This window comes from Atta colombica, unplaced genomic scaffold, assembly GCF_001594045.1.
Source record: "Atta colombica isolate Treedump-2 unplaced genomic scaffold, Acol1.0 scaffold181, whole genome shotgun sequence".
NCBI lineage: Eukaryota > Metazoa > Arthropoda > Insecta > Hymenoptera > Formicidae > Atta > Atta colombica.
The window spans coordinates 522681-543266 of NW_017259273.1; the positions used below are offsets into that span (position 1 = coordinate 522681).

General features: G+C 29.7%; 1 protein-coding gene across 1 annotated transcript in view; it reads left to right on the forward strand.

Moving 5' to 3' along the window:
• Positions 1-690: 690 nt before the first annotated feature.
• The window catches only part of LOC108686439 (frizzled-10-B-like), a gene marked incomplete at its 3' end in the record, with an annotated part of 20318 nt that continues 422 nt past the window's right edge, over positions 691-20586 (forward strand). Inside the window, exons 1-3 of the mRNA XM_018191748.1 lie at positions 691-904; positions 18478-18691; positions 19949-20136. Of these exons, the coding sequence (XP_018047237.1) occupies positions 695-904; positions 18478-18691; positions 19949-20136 (612 nt within the window). The remainder of the gene's footprint in view (positions 905-18477; positions 18692-19948; positions 20137-20586) is intronic.

The following is a 20586-nucleotide window of genomic DNA, read 5'->3' on the forward strand; positions in this document are numbered from 1 at the left end:
AAATTATATATATTTTTTATAAATTTTTTTTTCTTTAAACACATGACATACAAAGAAATTGAATTTACTGTTTCTTTTCAGACATCTTAAAAATTTATTACATATTTCTGCGAAGTTTGAAAATCTTATAAAAGATGAACATTAATTAATAAAAGATGAATAATTAACATTAATTTTTTATTTAATCTTAAACGTGTCATTGAATTTATGTATATTAAATTAATGTATTTCACAAAAAAAAAAATATCCTGCTCTTCCGAGAAAATGACAGAAATTCATCAGCGACACAGCTTAACGTTCAGCGCTCTCTTTGTTCCTAATTATTATGCCTGCAGCCCTTGCGGGATTGGTCCCATAATCCTCGGCGCATCGGCGGTCGAGTCAAGATAATAGGGCCCGCCGTGACGGCGGCTGTAGCGGCAAAAAGTGGAAGGGAAGAGAGAAGAAAGTGCGGCCGAACGAGCACGGAATTACCCGAACGTCTGCATATGCGACATTGCGTGATCAGCGTAAACTTGGCGTTGCATCGCACGGCTCGAGCTGATGTTAGTCAACTGTAGTCGACCGTCGACTATCGACACGGATGTGTTTAATGGGGTACCACGTGTCGCGATCACGTGACCTTGTCAGCGCGAATGTATATATGAATTATATACATATTATTATTATTTATTATATGCAGAACAAAATGTGAATGTTATTGACATTGAAAATGGTGCTACGTATTGTGGTGCTTATCCTTTCGGCGGCGTTGGTCCGAAGTTGGGGCATCAACCATGCGCATCCCGGAACTGGCGCCAAATGCGAGCGATTGAACGTATCCTTTTGCCGAGGATTGCGTTATAATATGACAGCGATGCCGAATTTCATGGGTAATGAAGATCAACGGCAGGCAGAACGAGGGGTAACTGTGATTCTTGAAATGTTGAACTATTCCTCGCTTATACTTTATGTCGGGAAAATTAGAAAATATTATCATAAATTATGAATGCTAAAAAACGCTTTCTAATCCGAAAAAACGAGATTTTTTTATATTATAAATATAATGTATTATAATGTATTATAAATTAAAATCTTTTTTTTTTAAAGGAGATTAACAAGTTAACGGTTTATATTAATTCTCAGTTTATATTATACACTCTAGAGAATTGAAAAAATAACATGTATTTTAAATAATATATCTTGTATAACATAAAATAATAACTGTTTATATTTATAAATAATTTCTTGGCTGAAACTATGTATTACATATTAATTTCTCGGTGCAATTTTCCTAAAAATAAAATCCATATAATTATTTATTAAATGTTTAAGATATTGTAAGATAATGTATAAATATTTGCGATGTTTATTACAGTTACATTAAAATAAAAAGTAACGTTAAATATGTTGGGTCTTAATAGCTCTCGGGTGGGAAGCAGGTAGAAAAAGGGAGAGATTTTCATGGCAACGAGCGTTAATAAGCGATTGAAGATCAAAGAACATACGTCCGGCTCTCATTAGCAGCGATAAGGCGAATCAAAGTCGCTGAACCGTAACGTTATGGGAGGGAGAGAACGAGAAGAGGGGAGGATAAGAGGAGAATACCGGTCCCTTTTTCTCCGAACAGGATACATTCGATACATGCTTCTCTCCATAGGAGACATAATTAGAAGCCGTTTTCTCGTCTGTGGTCGCGGATTATTGGATTTCTCGACATATCAGTTCAGTACTGATTTCCGGTTAAATTCCACTTTCGCGGAATCGCTATCAATTAGCGACAAAAATGGAACCTATTTGCATGTAATCATTACAACATTTAATATAGTTTTTGTAAATTAACTTTAAATGAATTTATTTTCAATCAATTTGTTCTAATCTATTTCTCTTGCGAGCCAAAAATAATATGATAGTATTTATTTGTATTAATCCTGACTTCTGTGGATGAATTTTCATCCAAATTCTAATTTTCCTCGTGAATGTTATTCAGGATCATGTTCTGAATAACATTTGTCAAGATCAAGGTTATCATTGGAGATTATACCAGAGATGGAGAAAGTTCTCAGTTATTTTTCATGTTACAAAAATGTGTATTGATTTTAACAAATGTTATTCAAAGTATAATTCTGAACAATATTCAGATTTGATTGGATACCTTGGGTAACGTTGGCGGTATTTTCAAACCTTCATAACTCGAAAATACTTAAATACTGAAAAAATATTTTATTATAGTGGAGAGCTTATAAGATAAAATACAAGAATATACAATAAAAAATAGGAGTTTTCATTTAAAAAAAAACAATATGATTTTGGCCTGACCTTGATGATGACCATCCAAGTTTAAATCAGTATCTTCTTATATCTCCCTCCGAAAAAAAGTATAACTATTGTTGTTTTCGATTTTTTTTTGCGCATGCTGTACAGCCAAAAATATGGCGGTCTTTATAGTTGACGAATTAGATTATGAAACAAGCTTAACACAGAAACTCTAATTTAAGCATTTGCCTTAGCCAGTGAGCTCTATAACGTACTGGAGCGAATTATAAGAGTGCCTCAGTTCCTGAACAAGGACATTCAAAGTTGGTACTGTTTTCATCAGGAATTCACTTAATTAATGTTGTTTTATTACCCTAAGTGTAGAAAAGAGTCAGAAAGCCCTGTAATATTGTTTGTCTTTCTTTTCTCCGTCGAATCACAGTTTTCTAGTTTAGTATTTCTATAGTAGGGAAGGCTTGCTCGAATATATCCCACACAGTACACTTTATCTTATAATATAGAGAGTCCAATGGACGTCATTTTAGGATATCGCGATAATGTTGTCATATCCGTAGGTGGTCTCAGTTATCCAACGGATATCCAGGGGATGTATAAGTGTCCGCATGTGAGATCCCATGGATGTCGTTTAAGATATTCATGGAATATCCAAGGAACTCCATGAGATATCACAAGTATTATGTGTGTTTATATATGTTGTTATCTAAAATAAAAGGGAAATGTTTTATCATATCATTATTTTTGGAGAAATATGTTATATATTGCCTCATTATTAAATAATGAAATAAAATATTAATTTGAAATAATATATCACATTTTTGTAATTTATATATTCTTAGGCTGCTTTGGAAACGTTATGCCTCTGTATCGTTTTATTCTTGTTGTTCACTCAATATTAAACAAAGATGATACACGGGGATAATGTTTCCGAATATAGTCTTACTATAACATTTAATATAAATATTTGTAAGCTTCATATGAAATATATTTTAATTGATACATCGTATTGTTTGTGTCCAAAGTAACTATGACATTCTTTACTTTTAATCTTTTAATTCTGACACTCTCCTATAGCAAACCTTGCTATATTTTAGATATTTCTCGACACTCTTATGCCTATTTCCAATGTAGATTAACTTTAATCTCGGTTCAACTTACTCTTCGTCTTTTTCTAATCTTTAGAATTAGAAAAAGACGAAGAGTAAGTTGAATCGAAATTAAAGTTACTCTACATTGATGGAAACGTGCATAAGAGTGAGGATATTTCTTGGAGAACTGTGTTGTGTGGTGAAAGGATTTGAATATAGTAGGATATTTTAAGGTATTAATAAGATATCTTATGATATCCTAAGATGTTTTACGATATTTTCTCTGAATATCTCGGATGAAACATCCGTAGAATTGCTTTGTCAATATGGAACAATTTGAAATATCTTCAGGATAAAGTGTGCTGTATGTGATATGTATGTGATATGTATGTAGAGCTCTATTACAGGTTTATTGTTCTTGGCTATATATATAGCCAAGAATATATATGACTTGAAACCTATATCAAAAATGCCAACACTCAGTATTTATATTATATATACTTTTACTGTGAATACGATCTATTTGATGCTACAAATTCTTCGGAACATTTTTTGATTGATCAATTAGTAAAATTTTTTCCCGATTGATCAATCAAACGCTTTGAAACGTTTATAGTGTCAAGTGGATTGCACCTTAAGTGGTAATCACAGAGAATGCACAGATTTGAAAATAAAGAGCATTCTTTTATACATAAGGTCGGCTAGCATTTAATTATACATGGAAACTTTTACATGGAAAATAAGTTTATTCGCGTGTCTTGAAATTCTCCAAAATTTTTGCACTTAAAATGAGATGAATGTACAGGGTGTAAGAAAGCTTATACGTGGAGCATACCATGAGATACGGGAAGAATCCAAATCTAAAAGTCCTTCGTCTTTTTTGATCTGAATTCTATGTTCATTATTATACAGTATTAAATTTAGCGAATCAGCGCCCGTCTATAGAAAGAAAACATAAAAGAGAGAGGGATTGATGATTACCATTTTGCTGATCATTGTCGTCCTTCTCCTGCGTATTCGTCAGTTTCATTCTACTTTGCTGCTTCCTGTCCCTGCTTTCCCTCTATAGACGGACGCTGATTTGCTAATTTTAACAATGTATAATAATAGATGTAAAGTTCAAATTAAAAAATGACTTAGGACTTCTCAGCATGAATTCTTGTTCTATATTTCATGAAATGCTCCATACACGTTTTTTAATTACACTCTGTATCTTTGAGCGTTGAAAAGCGAAGATACCTTCATTCTTATCCAAATGTAAAAAAGGATTTTCTTTTTTAAGTGTAACACATCTTTATTATCATCAGCACCAGTGAAGCGTCTTTTTAGTTGTAGGCAACAAATTTATATGTATCTCGACGAATTGTTTGTTCGACATTTTCCAAAAATTGTTGTTTTTACACAATAAAGACTTATGAATAGAAGTGTGAATACAATAGAACTTGAATTATCATTTTCTTTTATCTTCCAGATTGATCTCGTTATTGAATCTCGTGATGCTAGCATTATGCGCGATAATTTTGAGCATTTATTACCATTATAAAAACTCGATAATGAGGTCGGAAGGGAATTCGGGAGATGAAAAAACAATGTTAGATAATCCGGATTCTACTGTATATTTTTCATAACTTTTTATTGTAATTTTTTATTGTAATTTCTTTTAAAAATTGTAAATAATCTCAAAGATAAAAATAAAATTATCTAGAAACTTTTAGATAAATATTCATATAAATTAATCTAAATCATCTAGATTAATTAAATTAAAATCATTTTTATCTAGAATAAATTTCCAAATTAATTTTCATCTTATATGCATTTATGCACAATACTGCACCCGTTGTATATGCTACACACATACACACACACGCGCGCGCGCACATGCAGACACTGTATTTATATACACATTCATTTATCTACACATATACATGTACGACATAAGGAAAGAGATATTTATAGCCGAGGGTTCACTCTTGCTCGCTCAGTTTTATTATCGTAATAACATTAAGGCGGCTTCCTTTGAAGATGCCTGAAGCGAGATAGCCCTGAGTAAAACTACGTATTTTTGTAGCAGCTGCGTTCTCCATGCGCACGTGTGCGTGGCGCGCGTGAAGGCGTGTTCATGCGTGAGAATATCGTCAGTGAATGCGGATTTGATATGCGCTTTTCACACGATGGGCCGGGGAAATGACGATAATGTTGGATCTACGTGGAGGGAACTTGAAAAATCCTTAATTCTTTTTTAATAATAAGTTATTATAACTTATAAACGCCACAGACTTGATGTTGAAAAAATATTTGAAAAATCAAAATAGATAATATTTCTAAAGAAATTGATAAATAAAATCTTATAGGTATTGATTTTAAATTTTAATGAAATTTTGATTGATTATAGGAAGAAAGTACATAACATTAAAAGAATAGAAGGATTATGGTAAAAGATTTCTTAAAGAAATTTTAATTTATAAATATTATTTAGTACTTATATTTATTTAATTTGTTTTATATTCTAATTTAAAATCATAAGAGAAATTTTGAAATTTCAAAGTTTTAATAACTTTACAATTATGTATTCTCCAGGAAGTCAATTATCTTGAAATGAGGAAAATTATTGATCAACACTTATTGAATTTGCTTCCTTTTGTCATTTTTAGCTCGCATTTCAAAATACAGTCAATCTCCAAAACTCACAATTTCTTTTTTTCATTTTGAAAAAGTATAGTCAACTCTATCGAAGTGTAGAACTCGATATGAAATTAAAATTGAAATCCTGATATTCAAGGATAGAGTTATGGAATTTTCAAAAGAATTCCGTTACGAGTTTCGGTGCTTACACGATAACGATTCGAAGAATCATGGAACGGCTCTTACAATCATCAATGTGTACTCGTAATGACTTACACACGTTTATCAGTGTCACTAGCAGATATTCAACTCGCAAAGACTTATCGATGGCGCGGATGTGGAGAATGGAGAAAAAGATGTAAAGGCGAGGTGAACAATAGAATAGAAACGGAGAATGAGATAGCGACGTTCTTTAAGCACGTACATACATGTTCTCCATACATGATTAAAGCTGTGGCAATTTATTTCAAAGATTTGTCAGTATTATGAAACTTTAACTCACTGACGAATCCAAGATGGAGAAGAGGGGAGGGAGATATGGGAGTCATAGTTCTCCCCTTGGAGTCTTTTTTTTTTTAAATATTTTATAATGAAATGTTACATATATTTTTAATATTTCTAAAATGCTTAATCACAATGATGTTTCAAAAAATTATATTTTTTAATTTAAGAAATTCCTACAGGTTTTGCGGCTTACTGCTCGCATTATGCAAAAGTCACTAATTGCAAAATTACATAAAATATTACTGTGTCTGCCAATAAGTGTCGCTTATACTTAATATTTATTACTAAACGAAGTTTTTCAGTCCTTTAACATTTGAAAATTTGAAACATAAAGACGTAGAAATTAATATTAAGTATACAATAAAGTAATGGAGTAATTATAGTAAATTCTAGAGTAAATCAATCCAATATTTAAATGAGCATATAAGCCAATGTTGGTTTTTATTGCGAATATTTAATATTGTTTATTTATAACATAATAAGATCTAATAATATAATAAAATCTAAATGGTCTTTCGACCATTATTAAGTCATCTTCAATAGTTTTTTAAATATAATGTTTATCTAATTCGTCGTTAACTTTCTTGTGATTCTTCTCTGTCTTATAAATAATTTTCCTAAATCTTAAACTACATTTAAAAAATTATAGCAAGTATGAATTATAATTGCGAATAACAATTGCGAATATAATTAATTAAAATTTCTTGATTTGGTATTCGCCACTTTACACATGCTCCACTGACAGTATATTATTTAACTTCATTTATTGCTTGATTTTGACATAAAATGGTGTATTATACATTATACATTATTTTATTTATATTGCAACCGTGATCATTCTTTACATCTTTACATGAAAGTCGTTTCTATAACATCACATAATGTAATGTTACAGAAATGACGACTTCTATGTTACCAAGATCATGACTTTGAGTGACCTCAACCAGATTTAGCCGTCACTCATTTATTAAAATGTCATTAACAGTTCTATAAAACAAAAATTCTCTATTTTAAAATAAATTTTTTGCTTTCAAAACAAAAATTTTCTTCGAAAACATTTTCTTATTAATTTTTGTTTTTAATGCAGAGAATTCGTTTTTAAAGCAGAAAATTTCTGATTTAACGATTTTTTATTCAAAACGAGATTCCCCCATATTTCCTCTGACTTTCCACGCGAAGTGAGATCCATCCCTCCATTCCCTTGCCTAAGGATGTTTCGTGCGAATGAATTTTACTTCGTGTGGAAAGTCGAATGCCCCTATACAGGGAGGGAAGTAGAGGGAGTTGGATCTCTCTTCGCGTGGAAAGTCGAATGCTTCTAGGTAGGGAGATAGGATGGACCTCACTTCACGTGGAAAACTATTATATACCTAATATACGTAATATTATATACGTAAGTAGAGGAGAGTATAGGATAATTTTTAACATTTTGTGACAAAAATAAGACGATATTTTTTAAACTTTTTTTGTTGATTAATTTTTAATGAATAACGAGCAACGGCTGAAATCTGTTGGAGATCACTCAGAATCATGACCTTGACGACATAAGATTAAGATTGGAGTTGGTTCTGCTGTGTACTCTCTGCATAATTATCTATATTTCTAATTTAACTAAACTATATTTAATTAATTGAATATAGTTAAATTAATTAATATTTAAAATATGATTTTCGTCAAATGATAACAGCAAGTCAGAGATATGTTCATCATGTTTTTCAATCGATTTATTTGTTTATCCGAATAATCTTCTTTTTTCATCTATACACCTTCATAAAAAGATAGATACGTTTCAATCATAATCACGTGTAATTGGAAGTAAAGATGCAATCACATGGTACATATATGTTATATTATATTCATCAAGTTATAAACGCGTTAAAGAGTAATTTCATGTAATTCTTGTAGTTGTACCAAGTTGCATCTATATTAAGTTAATTATGGATGTATTTGATTATAAATGCAAACTGGATTGTAATTTAAACACATCACGCAAAAGGTAATTGTAGATAATTATACGTAAGATTAATATCATAATTATGTGTAGAAGTTGTATTAATTGTGAAATAACGGTAAAGTTATTTTACAATATAACATATAACGTATGTTTGATCGCGTGAGAATTTTCAATTACAGTGGCACAAGTATATCAGAATAATATAATAATATAATAATAGAATATTATATTATAATATTGTGTTATTTAAGTGATTTTAGAAAGAATTCTGTAGTTTAAAATTGTAAAATCCATTTAAAGCACTAAGAGATTAATTTCATGATGCTCATTATTGTTTGAGTTAACTTTCAAAAAAAGACAGTTCAGTTCTTTTTAAAATCATTTTTATTTAGCTACTTTTGAACTGTCTTTAATTATCACGGGGAATTTGGATTAAATGACATTTTCCCAAAAAGTGGAGGGGATAATATTAGTACCAACGAAAATATCTAGGCATTACAATTAAGTTTTCTATTCGATTTGATAACATTATGTAAATAGTAAATCTGGGTGTTTCCAACAACGTATACAGCGTAACACTATATATCTTACACGAAGTATTCTAACTGTGACATAGTGTTACATTAAAAAACTAAATACGAGTGTAAAATATGTTAATGTTATCAACTTTTCAAAGTTGTTTAATAGCTGTACTTATTTTCAAGGCTGGGTAATATTTAAAATAATTTCCAATCAATGAGATTAAAACGTCTGTTGTTTAAATTCACTATTTGTTTTTGTTCTGTTAGTTATTACATTAAATTTGAATTTATTTGGCTCATAGCCCTTCGTATTATATTTTTTTTAATTATATGTATTTTGAGCTGATATTATATAATTAATATTAAAATATCATTTTAAATATGTATTTAAAATGGCATTTTATATTATATTTCCATGATTAGTTAAAGATTTTTATGAATATTCAAATAAAATTAAACTATAAAGAGAGAATTAATTCCAAATAATCCATAAATATCGAATCTTAATAAAAAATGAGTGTTCCAACTTTATATAAAATACTATACACATTTCTAAAAATATATATTACTCTTAACATCTAATTTTTTTTAACCGTACCGGCGCTTCTCATATTAATTTGATTTATTCAAGTAAACGATCTCGTTTCCAAATCATGATATTAAAAATTTTAAATATTCTCATAAGTAGTAGTTTATTTATAATACTATAGTCAGGGCTTCGAATTCAATTGACAATGGATTTCAAACATAAAATACTTTTAAAAAATATATACCATTCTATATATTTTTATAGTAGGAAAGTTTTTACGAAAAACTATACATAGATTGAAACAAGATCTTAGGGCAGTAGTAGTTGATTCTTATATTCAAGGCCGTCTTAAGTACAGTCTTAAAATGACACAAACCAATCACAGGACCGTATTACCATAGTATCTTAAGACATTACTTAAAACGATTGAAATAAGAACGGATTATGAGTACCAGCCTTAAAAATTCTTAGTTATTCATAGATATTCGTAATGGGACAAAGTATTGTTTGTTTGAAAAATCAAGAAATCCTCTATCCACAAACAACGCTACTTTATGTCTTACTACGAATATCTACGAAAAACTATGGATTTCTTAGACAAACAAACTTCACTTTATATCTCACTACGAAAATCTATGAAAAATTAAGAATTTCTAGGATCTTATCTCAATCTCTATATATATATAGTACTATTTCTGTACTTTTTCATAAAAATTTTTATCCGCTATGGCAAAAAATAACTACTTTACATTCGAAAACCTTTATTTAAAATATTTATTTATCCATTTTACATTTAAAATGGATTCAAGAAATCTATTTTGTATTTTGCATTTTAAATATACTTTTTAAAAATATTTTACAATTAGTATTTTAAATGAAATTCGAAAGGCATTTTATCCAGCCCTACAAATTATTTTGCAATAAAACCAAAATGGCCAATTCTGAAAAAATTAGAACTTAAGTCTAAATGAAAATCTATTATTGATAATCGCTAAATCTAATCATAAGAATTAGAAGACTACAATGCATTCTAGTGTTGCACTATGAAACTGTGTTATAATATCACAAATTATATTCTTACTATAGTTAAAGTTACTATAGTATCACAAATTGATTAGCAATTTAATAATTTGATACTCAATTGACATTTAAAAAAAATCTGTATTGAAAATCTGTAAATAAATTTATTGCAAAAAACGTTGCTTCGGCCGAGAATCGAATCTGCGGATCTCTAGCATTCCGTGTAAGCGTCTTTAGACCACTGAGACCTTAGTAAGTAATATTCTTCGCAGTCAACGTTGTTTTTACAATAAACGAAACTTTTTTTATAGTGTACTTTTAAGAAGTTACTTGTCCAAAAATACGCATTTTTATCTTCTTAGAATTCAAAATTATCTCTTGTAAAAATAAGTGTTTGTATCAAAATAATACTTGACAAATTTTTAGTTTAAACTATAAGGAATAATCTAAGTGATATTTTATCTCGATTTTTGCACATGTTATACAGCATAAAAGGAAAAGTATTCTTGGACGATTTTACCTTACACCATAGATAACGATTTTCAGTCATACTGCTAACTTTTAAGAAGTTAAAATTGCACATAAATTTCTAAAAATTTCCAAAAATTAAAAGATGAATTATAGACTAAATTAAAGATATAATTGTCATATTTAAGAGTAGAGTAAGATCTAAGGAATTTTATGATTAATGATCATTCAAAAATTATTTAGAAAAATAATGTTTATTTGTTTTTTGTTATTTTTAATTTATTGTTTAGAGGTCTTATTACATTTATTTGCATGTAATAATTAATAAAATCCAATTTCAGAGTTAAAATATTTTTTTATTTATTTACATATTTACAAATATTTTATATAGAAGATATATTTTATTTTTATAAAAAATGAAATTAAGATTTTATTTTCACTTGATTTATTTCAATATCTTCATAAATAAAATTTAAAAAAAAATAAAATGAATTAGTTGGGCCTCATTCGGTTCAGATATCTTACATAGTTTTTTTATCATTGATCAATAACAAACTGAATTTTGCGTTTCTTTAATTTGTTAAGTCTTTTTGGAAGAGTCTTTTTCAATTTCGAGTATTTCGTAAATTATGTATTTGTAAATATATCTGTAAATGTTGATTTTACAATGACATCAGTGAAAAAAATAATATAAAACACTGAAAAATTTATTTTAAAAGTAAAATCTGTATATATATACTCATTAAACTTAACGTCAAAGATAAAACAAGGAAAAAATCCAAATTTTTTTATTTGCACAAAATATTTACGCGGTCTGTAATATATGAGTTGCTGAAAGCACGACTTCTATATTCATTCTTGCAACAGAACAAACAATTAGATACTGGCGTTTTTATCTACACACAATCTCAACACTTTTGTTAAAAGATGATACGCTCATAAATTTATTCATTTTCTAAAAATTCATGTTAAAGTTTACAGGAAGCGTGTTTACGGGATAAAATGGTAGTTTATTTTCCACGCAGAGACGGGTAGTGTAGAAAAACTTATAATCTAGCTTTCAAAAGCGAGTCCGAATGCACCCTCTCGCAAAAAATATGCCTCTTTCCTCCCTTCACGCTTGACATTACATCCCAATGATTTATGCGTCACGTCGCATAAATATATACATGTTGCCTCACAAAGAATCGATCAAGGCGGAACGAACGGGTCGCATAAAGATAAAAGCATAGAAAGAAAAGAAACGATCCACAATAAGAAGTAAGTCGATTCTGTGACTGCATTTGTTTGTTTCTTTTTCTATCCGCGAGTTGTCTGTCAAGCCGCTTCGGAAATGTTCCGAAGAGACTTGTACACGGGAGCAGGGGAGAAGGTAGAAGGAGTAGAATGCGTCGTTTCCTACAATTCTTACTCCATCTTTTTCTGATCATTCCCAGAGGAGAAGAATGCTAAATTATGAAACGAACCGGTCCGCTCAGATTTCTTCGTTGGCATTGCGCTCCTCCTTTCGCTTCTCCGAGTTTGAGATAACCGAGGCGAAAGCTGAGATCACAAAAAGAAACTGATTACATGTATAGAGAATAACGTAATTTCAATTGTTTCGATTCTCAGTTCCGTATAGAAGAGCTGAAACTTATCTTTGTTATCATAATTGTATTTGTATATATATAGGAGAAATATAAGAGAATTGTCGAAAGGGCACTTTGAAACATAGCCTGAAGATGTTAGATGAGTCTGAAATATTTTAATTACAAATAGAAGAACAAAAGCATTTATTATAAAGAATTTGGCACTTTCGCTTATATAGAGTGTCCCATTTTAATTAATCATCTCAAATATTTTTTGAACAGTGCATTTTAGGGAAAAATGTTTCAGACAAAAGTTTTGACTTCAAGGAAGAGATAAGACCACTGGTTTGATCTTAGGTGGCATTGTGATCAAGATCAGGGTAAGGTCTTTGAATTTTTCAAATGGAATTGAATTTTCCCTCAGTTTCATTACATATTCTCATAACTTATTAAACTTTTGAAGCATTTTTCCCTAAAATGTACTGTTTAAGAGATATTTAAGATGATCAATTAAAATGAATCACCCATAAAATCGACTAAACTGTTTCTAATTGTTAATAACTCGCGCTGCTTCCGATTCGAAATTCATACTTGGACTCTTTCTGATTATTAACTTGTGCTTCGATACACTTGCGTTGAGATTGTTTCTGACTGTTTCCTTACAGTTTACTCTCACACAGTTCTCGAGTTTCTTTCTCGAAATTCAATTATGTTCTCTCATCATATATCAGAGCTCTTACGGCTATTACATATTTAATCCTCTATAAATATATAGTTGATAATACAGCCTATAATCTAATAGAAAGATTATTCTTATCGAGATGTAATATCGCGAAAATCTCAAGTGTCCTCCTTCCAATTATGTTTATTTTATATCGTGATGATTACAAAAAAATCTTTTTGGATTATCTTATTGTTAGTCTTGTGAAGCATATAACGTCATCATTTTGCCTAGTTATACAATACGTAATGGATTTAAACAATGGTTGCGTTCAGCGAAAAATAATCAGTAAACGCTCAGTGATTCTTTAATATGATTGATTCTTGCCTTTAGTTCTTTGCCGGATCTAAGAAACCAATCATAAAGAATCACTGAGCGCTCACTAATCAATTTTCTCTGCTGAATGCAACTAATGTTCAGCGTCCCTTTTATTGTTGTTTTTAGACTTTTATTGTTGTTTGGCATGTATGTACAATATTTTGTACTGAGCGTTAAAGGAAGCGAGTGCCGAATTTCATCCTTTGTTGCATAGTGTGCCTGAAAAATAAATTTTTTTCGCCTTTTTTTATGTTTTTACATAGTTGATAACACTGACAAAATTTGACCTTTTTCTCCTGTAGCGAGCAGAGCCAATATTTCTTAATAAATTCAAAGTCACTGAATCCAAATCTGCCAGCGAAAGATCATGTCAGATTTTTCAGAAATATAAGCCAAAAAATTTTTTACCATATTTATAATTTTTTTGTGGCTAAACGATATTTTATTTTTTAATTTCATTAACGCCATTCTAAATAACTAATCTTCACTTTTAAGGAATTTCCATTTTTTACTGTGCGATTTTTTTCATCGAATTATGAACGTTTTCTGATATGTAAAATGGATTCAAATTCAAAGCGGATTGAAACTGAAAAGTAGATGTTTTAATAAAGATAATGACATGAATTAAATGGCAATATGTTTAAAAAATTCTTAAAGATATACATGTAAAGAAAAATGCATTTTAATATTTAAAAATAACTTTTTTATTTTTCAATATTTTTAGCTAAAATTTATAGATGATGCTCTTGAAATGTGATACTTTGAAAAAAAATATGTCTGTACTATGCGTTTCAAAAAAGATATTTATTCCGATTTGAAGTTTATTGTTTTTGAGTACGAAAAAATGCTGAGAAAACAATTTATTTGAAATAAAAGTATTCTACATGCTATGAATAGTATAAATAATAATACTGATAGTAGTACAGATAAAAAGAAAAATTATTTGATATAGGTTACTCGATTTCATCACAGTCATAACAATTTAAAAATAAGAATTGGTAAGATGAGCATTGCTTCTTCGTCTTATGAACGTTTTGCGTGAGATGATAATGTGCATCGGATTTTTTTTAAATAACATCTCTTTCTATGTATCTACAGTTTTATCAAGTCCGAGAATTGCTAAAGACTAAATCCGTAAGCAAAAATCAACCTGGTTTTGAATAGCGCGACAGGTCTTAATCGATAAACACTTCAAACTTTCAATAGATGATTGTATGAAGTCCTATTCTAAGTAACATCTTAAAGCTATTTAGCTTCAAGTTGGTCAAATTGATCCTATATATAGGATCCTATATATATTCTCAACCGAGAATTAAATATGTATATTAAATATTATATAAATAGGAAAAGTCATGAATGCCACACTTACTTTTTATAATGTGAACTTTGCAAAAAAAAATTTTTTTTGTAAATATTAGGTGTAGTAAAAAGAAATCCATTATTTTTCCATTCAATTTCATGCAAAAATAATGGATTTCTTTTTACTACACCTAATAGTACACTATTGATACATATGGGTCAAATGACTCACGCTAAAAATCCTTCTGTTCAAACAAATATCAAGCATGAATTGATGCATTTCTAAATAATGTGACAGTCTCAACTGATAAAGAGGTCTTTAAATTTTCGATTTATTTATTAGATGTTGTTTTGAATTATTACGTCTTATTACGTCTTAAAATTATTTAGCTCGAAAATCGAATTGCGAGTCAAATTGATTCAGTGACTTAATGGCCGGTTAATGAAATAAATAAATTCTTAATATTTTTTATATTCTTAATATTCTTTATGGTTTTTAAAATATTTTACGTATAAAATTTTATACATAATAAATAAATACAGTCACAATTTTTTTCAATTAGCTACCATCCTGAATCCATTATTTTGATTTTTTGAATTTTGAAGATTCGTAATTAACAATTTCAGAAATCTCCATATATTAAAATTTAACAAAATACGTTTAATAGAAAAATTTGGGCAACAAAAAATTAATAAATCGATATTGATAATATAAACCTTTTTAAAGAATGCTGGAATTGATCGATATTGATAATAAAGCCAAGGTAGTACAATTTTGAACGAAATACAGTAATTAAATTTTTAAGGTTCAAGTTTAGCAAGCTTGATTTCGTTGTGTGGAGGATGTTGAAGAATTCCAAACAGAAAAAATTTTTTTTAAATTAAAAAAAATTTAACTTAGAAAATTGGATTCAAATTTTATTTCGTTCAAAATTGCATCATATTTGAAATTGTATACCTTACCCTACAAACTTTTCTAATTCCAAATTAAAAATGTTGATAATAGTGAAATCTTTCATTTCTTATATCAGAGAGAAACTTTTTTTTCTGCTTACATTATCGTTTTGTCTCAAACGCGTACATTTGACCCATTGCAATGTCACTTTTTGCAAGATACAGCATCTACCGTTAGATACACTTACTGCTCTGTTTACCATTCTGAATCTTTGCTAAATACGTAAATTACAATTGAATATTTTTTTAAGCTTTTAATCTTTAATTCTATAAAATCAGTATTATTCCAATGGTGCAATATCATCTTGCCCATATACAGGATGTCTCATTTTAATGTTTCACTCCAAATAACTTTTTTATTTTTGATCTTAGAAAAAAATTCAGACAAAAGTTGTATGACTTTGAGGGGGACATATGATGATCATTAGTTTGACTTTGAATAGTTGCTTGAAGGTTACGTGAAAGTTACCTTCAATTTTCTTAAATAGAACCTCCTACTTTTTATTGCACATTCTTGTACAATAGATTATCTCGAGAGCTTTCCAAAACATTATAATTAAGTTCATTTTCATTAAGTACTTTTCGAATTAAAAGGCTTACAGTTACAGTACCGCCGGCATTAACATTACCTAAGAAACCATTGGAGGTTGTATTTCTTATTTTTATTTTTACATAGATGAAATGTAATTTTTAGTGCAAAAATGAAAATAAGAGGAACAATTTCCAATGATTTCTTGATTCAAGATGTTTTAATCGTCGATCGGATACCTTGGGTAATGCTAATGTCGGCTGAAACTTGTAAGCCTTATAACTCAAAAAATACTTAATGAAAATGAACTTAATTATAGTGTTTTGGAAAATTCTCAAGATGATCTACAAGAATATGCAATAAAAAATAGGGGATTACATTTAAGAAATTGAAAGTAACCTTCGCGTAACCTTCAAGCAACTATTCAAAGTCAAACTAATGACACCATCTTGTGTCCTCCTCAAAACCATACAACTTTTGTATGAAACATTTTTTTCTAAGATCAAAAATAAAAAAGTTATTTGGGATGAAACATTAAAATGTGACACCCTGTATACAAGCTATGGAATTTTGTATTAAGGAAACATCAGATGACTGGACGATTTGAAAAATATAAGTTTTAACTTTTTTTTTATTTTATTTTTTCCGATTTTAGTATAAAATCATTTACTCTACCCCCTAATTCTGCGTTTACTTTAAACTTGTAAAAGGATTTCCGTTCAGTCAATTTGGAGATTTTCATACGGCTGTAAAATGTGTATTAATAATTTCGTCATTCCAGTATCTTCTTAAGCTTTAAACAATGAAAAAGCACAGACAATATAGGAACAGGAAATAATAGATAGATAGATTTCAATCTATCAAAAATCATGTTTTACTAAAATATATTGTTTCTAATTGATTGAAATCTGTTATTTTCTGTTGTTATTACCTATGTTTTTCATTGTATATTTAACGTTTTAGATTAAATTATTTTATTATCTCCTGTCTGCATCGCCAAGGGTGACTTGATTATGAGCGTGAATTTGTTTATCATGAATTTTTTTATTAAATCTATGTCTAACACTATGATAGTTTTATTTTTACTCATTTTTTCTCGTGTTTTTTACATAGATAGCTCTCTCTTTGAGTACTTTTTAAGACTTTTTTGAAATTGGATATATTCATTTCGGATTTCATTGCGTTTCAAGATATTAAAGTTTTTTTTTTTCGCTCTTATAATGATTGCAGATTTAAAAACAACGGGTAAGGTAAAAAATTAATTAATAATTAATTTTTTACTTTTTATTAATGCTATGGGAGAATCAAGATCTGATCATGTCAAATGACTTCCTTGCTATTTATTGATCGATATCTGTCGCATGTAGAGAGAAGTGAAAACGATCGCATGCGATCTCCGGATGAGAAGTTTCTCTCTTTTTCTTTCTCTCTTTCTTTCTCTCTGAGCTGTTCTTGGCTGGTCAACCTTGATGGGTGAGAAGAGAACCCAGAGAGAAAGGTGTGATGCAGGGCAAGCTGGAGGGCTTTGTCGTTATGGGTTACCACGTAATTTCATGAGGCTATAATTTGGGGAGCACCGTAAAAGAGAAGAGCGTCGGGCTTCTCTCGTAATGGGTGAATCTAGAGAGGGAAGGAAAAGGGCAGGAGATAGCAGAGAATGGTCCCGATGGGCCTCAGACGTGCGAGGGATCTATCGGGATTGAGGCGGGAAGAATGGGCGGGATAATTACCCTTGATACCTACCGCTCGTTATATTTCATGGAAGCGAGGCGTCTCCTCTCCGCCTGCTTAGGTGCATTACCCTCTCGCTCTTCATCTTCGTTACAAGCTTTGCTCCACGCTTAGAGAACAGAGGAATGTATATACAAATTTATTTAAAATGTTAAAATATTTTGTAAAGGAAATACAATGGAATACAATATATCATGTGAAATTCGCGTGACTCTTTTATCGAATATTTTGCCTGATTACAATCGATGTGAAACAATGTAGAAACAATGTCCAAAATCAGTTAAAAATCAAATATTTAGCAACTGAATCAAAGTGACTGGTCATATGAGCTTCAAAGAGACAAAATTAGGAGGCAAAATTTACGCATTTACTTGTTCTAATTACACATGCATTTGCAGCTGGCGACCTTTATGCCATTGGTCCACTACAACTGTTCAAAACATCTTAGGCTCTTCTTATGCGCCGTCTTTGCTCCAGTCTGCTCGGAACATGTAACCATACCGGCTTGCAAGTCTCTCTGCCTTTCCGTAAGAAGAGACTGCGAACCGGCCTTAACCAGTCTCGCATTGCCGTGGCCGCACTTGTTGGATTGTAATCGTTTCCTTGATCGTGGTAAGTACTCACTTGACTTTTGAATCATCAATAAATGTCTTAGCAAGCAAAGGTATCAACGATCTATAAAATTTGAGCAGAATTTACAGTGGGTGCATCCAATAGCACAATCGCTCAGTGATTAAGTAACAGTCGAACGTGATTAATTCTTACTTTTAGAGCCAATCCTTAAATTGCTACTTAATTGCTTAGAGAGCAGTGATTGCACTACTGCATCTAGTAAATTGATAGTAACTGGAGGGTATATCTCTGATGACCTTGACATATGTTGTCAAAGTCATGAACTTGAGTGACCTCCAAGAGGTTTCAGTTGTCGTCCGTTATTGTTAAAAATTTATTAACAAAAAGGTTTAAGAAATAACGTTTTATTTTTGCTATATATAGTATTAGAAATTAACTATATCCTCTTTTTCAAGGAGTATTGGACTTTTCAGTAAAATTTTTCAAATAAAAATTCAGCTATTTTATATACACAATTGTAAATCTTTTTATCAAAATTAACATGAAAAATGATGAAACGTTACAAAATATAAATGGAAACAAAATTGAAGAAAATTATAGCAATTTTCAAGAAAAAATTGGCTGTTTCAGTCCTTTTAATGTTAATAAATTCTAATATATTAACTTTCGCTGGCATTTTGTCGATAAAATTCGTAACAAACTTCACAAAATCTGGTTTTAACTGATTTGAATTACGTCAAATTGTATTGCAGTCTGTTTAATTTTTTATATCAATCTATTGTCATATTTTTGTCAGCAAACTTTGTCATATTTTTGCTAGATAAGCAAATCTTGTATCATGTCTGTAATTTTACTGCTTATTTGTAGCAAGGATATTGTATTTTTGAATATGCATTTTTGACAAAACTTATTGTATGCGGGAAACCAAAATCAGAAATTCAAATGTGAATAACAAATTCTAATTTTGAATAGCAAAATTTAAAAAGTCTGATACATTTTCAATTATTTATACAGAAATTTCTTAGAAAAATCTCATCAGCAATTAGAAATCTTAATGTGTTTAAATCATGTAATACTAAATATATATGATAATAAATATATATGGTAATTATATAACAATAACAATAATTATATTTGGACTCTCGAATTTTAAACAATAAAAGATAAATATAATAGACTAATGAGAGTCAGCAACGATAAATGGCTCAATTATTTAGTGAACAATTAATAATCAGATGTTGAATTGATGTCTTCTTTATTTTGAACGTTTCGACTCTTCCTATATTGTATATGTAGGAAATACATTGTGCGTGCAGCCGCCGGATGAAACATTGGACAATATCAGTTCACCAACACTACCAACCGTTCAGCAACAATGGCCGGTGATGTATGAACGATCACCGCAAATATCTATAAGATTGCAACAACAACAACAGCATTATCAGTGTCCACCTCATTTTGTACAGATATCCGAAATGGAAATGGTTAGAATAAGCAAATAAATAAGAAAAAGCAAAAATTGTATAGACAGAAGAATTCAAATTTAAATTATAATTTAATAATTACATAAAAAATAAAAGTAACAACAGTATAAATTATAAATATTATTTTTCAATATACCCAGACAACACAAAATACTAAAAAGATATTTTTTTATAGTTTTATAATTTTTATATATCTTAAAATCTTTTAGTTGTAGGTTAATTTAATTTTGAACACTTGTAAAGGACTCTTCATTAAAGGCAAATTTTGTTCGGCCGTCTTTGAAGGCTTTATTTTATATATATTTTATAAAATATTGTCGGATAATGTACATAAATGGAGTAAAAAAAGTCTTCAAAGAGGACCAAAAAATTTATCTAAAAACGAAGAAGACTGTTAAAAAATAATATAACACACACACACACACACACACACACACACACAAATGCGCG